General features: G+C 43.0%; 1 protein-coding gene across 1 annotated transcript in view; it reads left to right on the top strand.

The window, feature by feature from the left end:
* DRC3 (dynein regulatory complex subunit 3) overlaps positions 1–1,107 on the top strand; it is a 57,100-nt gene that overhangs the window by 36,100 nt on the left and 19,893 nt on the right. Inside the window, exon 7 of the mRNA XM_045293303.1 lies at positions 526–618. Coding sequence (XP_045149238.1) covers positions 526–618 — 93 coding nt within the window. The remainder of the gene's footprint in view (positions 1–525; positions 619–1,107) is intronic.

The raw sequence follows: 1,107 nt of genomic DNA, 5'->3' as shown, positions 1-1,107 counted from the left end.
GTCATTAAGAAGGAGGGAAAGCAAAGGCCAACGTGGACGTCAGAAGAAACTCTGCAGCTGGCTCTTGAATGTCTAGTAGCTAAACCAAATGGAAGAAGTGGGGAAGCGAGCTGATCCGAAAATCCCACAGCACAGCTCAAGAAATCAAAGCATTGTAATGAAATGTTCAAACATCTGGAGTTAGAAAACCAAGCGGGAAGTACACACTCATCATTTCTCAAGCTGACGAGGAAGTATCAATGTAGCACTCCAGCCAGGTGGGGGCTCCCTGGGATGTGCTACTCAAGACAGGAAACTGAGTCATGAGGGAACGAGAGAAGAACTTAAGAGAGAGAAGACCCTCCCAAGCTTCTCCGCTAGCTAGTTTTGAGTTGCACCCTGAAGGAGAAAGTTTACAAAAGTGCAGATGCAGGGGCTATTCCAAGGCACAGTGACTTCAGGCTCAACATGTTCTCATGATTCATTACTAACACATTCTCACTTGCAAGCACATTCTGGCCTGACGGGAGTTCTTTTTGTCTCCAGATTTGCTCCAAGTTCCTGGAACTCAGTGTTTGCTCCAAGTTCCTGGAACATCCAGACAGGTACACAATCGAGGTTTACTCAGAGTCTCCACACGTAAGGAATCCCTCCGGGGAAACAGGACAATCTATTCCTACAATCTTTCAATGCTGAAAGAGTCTGGGCTCAAAATATTGAATGATGCCAGCAATATCAAGAGAAGGTAGAAGGAATACAGAGTCATTGTACCATAAAGAACTGGTCAATGTTCAACTATTTCAAGAGATAGCATGTCATTAAGAATTAATGAAATTGAAGGAAGAAACCAAAACTACACTGAAGGGACTGGTGGGAAAAAATGATGCCAGGAATTGACAATATGTCTTGAAATGTTTCAACTAACAGATACAGCACTGGAGGCACTCGCTTGTCTATGTCAAGAAATTTGAAAGACAGATACCTATCTGACAGAATGGAAGAGATCCGTATTTGTGCCTGTGTTAGTCTGGGTACTTTAGAGAAACAAATCCACAGAAATTCATGTATAAGAGAGAGTTTTATATAAAGGTTAAGTGCGCATCAAGAAAACATCCCAACCCAGTGCTG

The sequence above is a fragment of the Echinops telfairi genome, unplaced genomic scaffold (assembly GCF_000313985.2).
Source record: "Echinops telfairi isolate 266 unplaced genomic scaffold, ASM31398v2 ScPeMD7_2010;HRSCAF=2546, whole genome shotgun sequence".
NCBI classification, from domain to species: domain Eukaryota; kingdom Metazoa; phylum Chordata; class Mammalia; order Afrosoricida; family Tenrecidae; genus Echinops; species Echinops telfairi.
The sequence above is the reverse complement of the archived record's forward strand: the minus strand, read 5'-3'. Positions and strand labels throughout refer to the sequence as shown.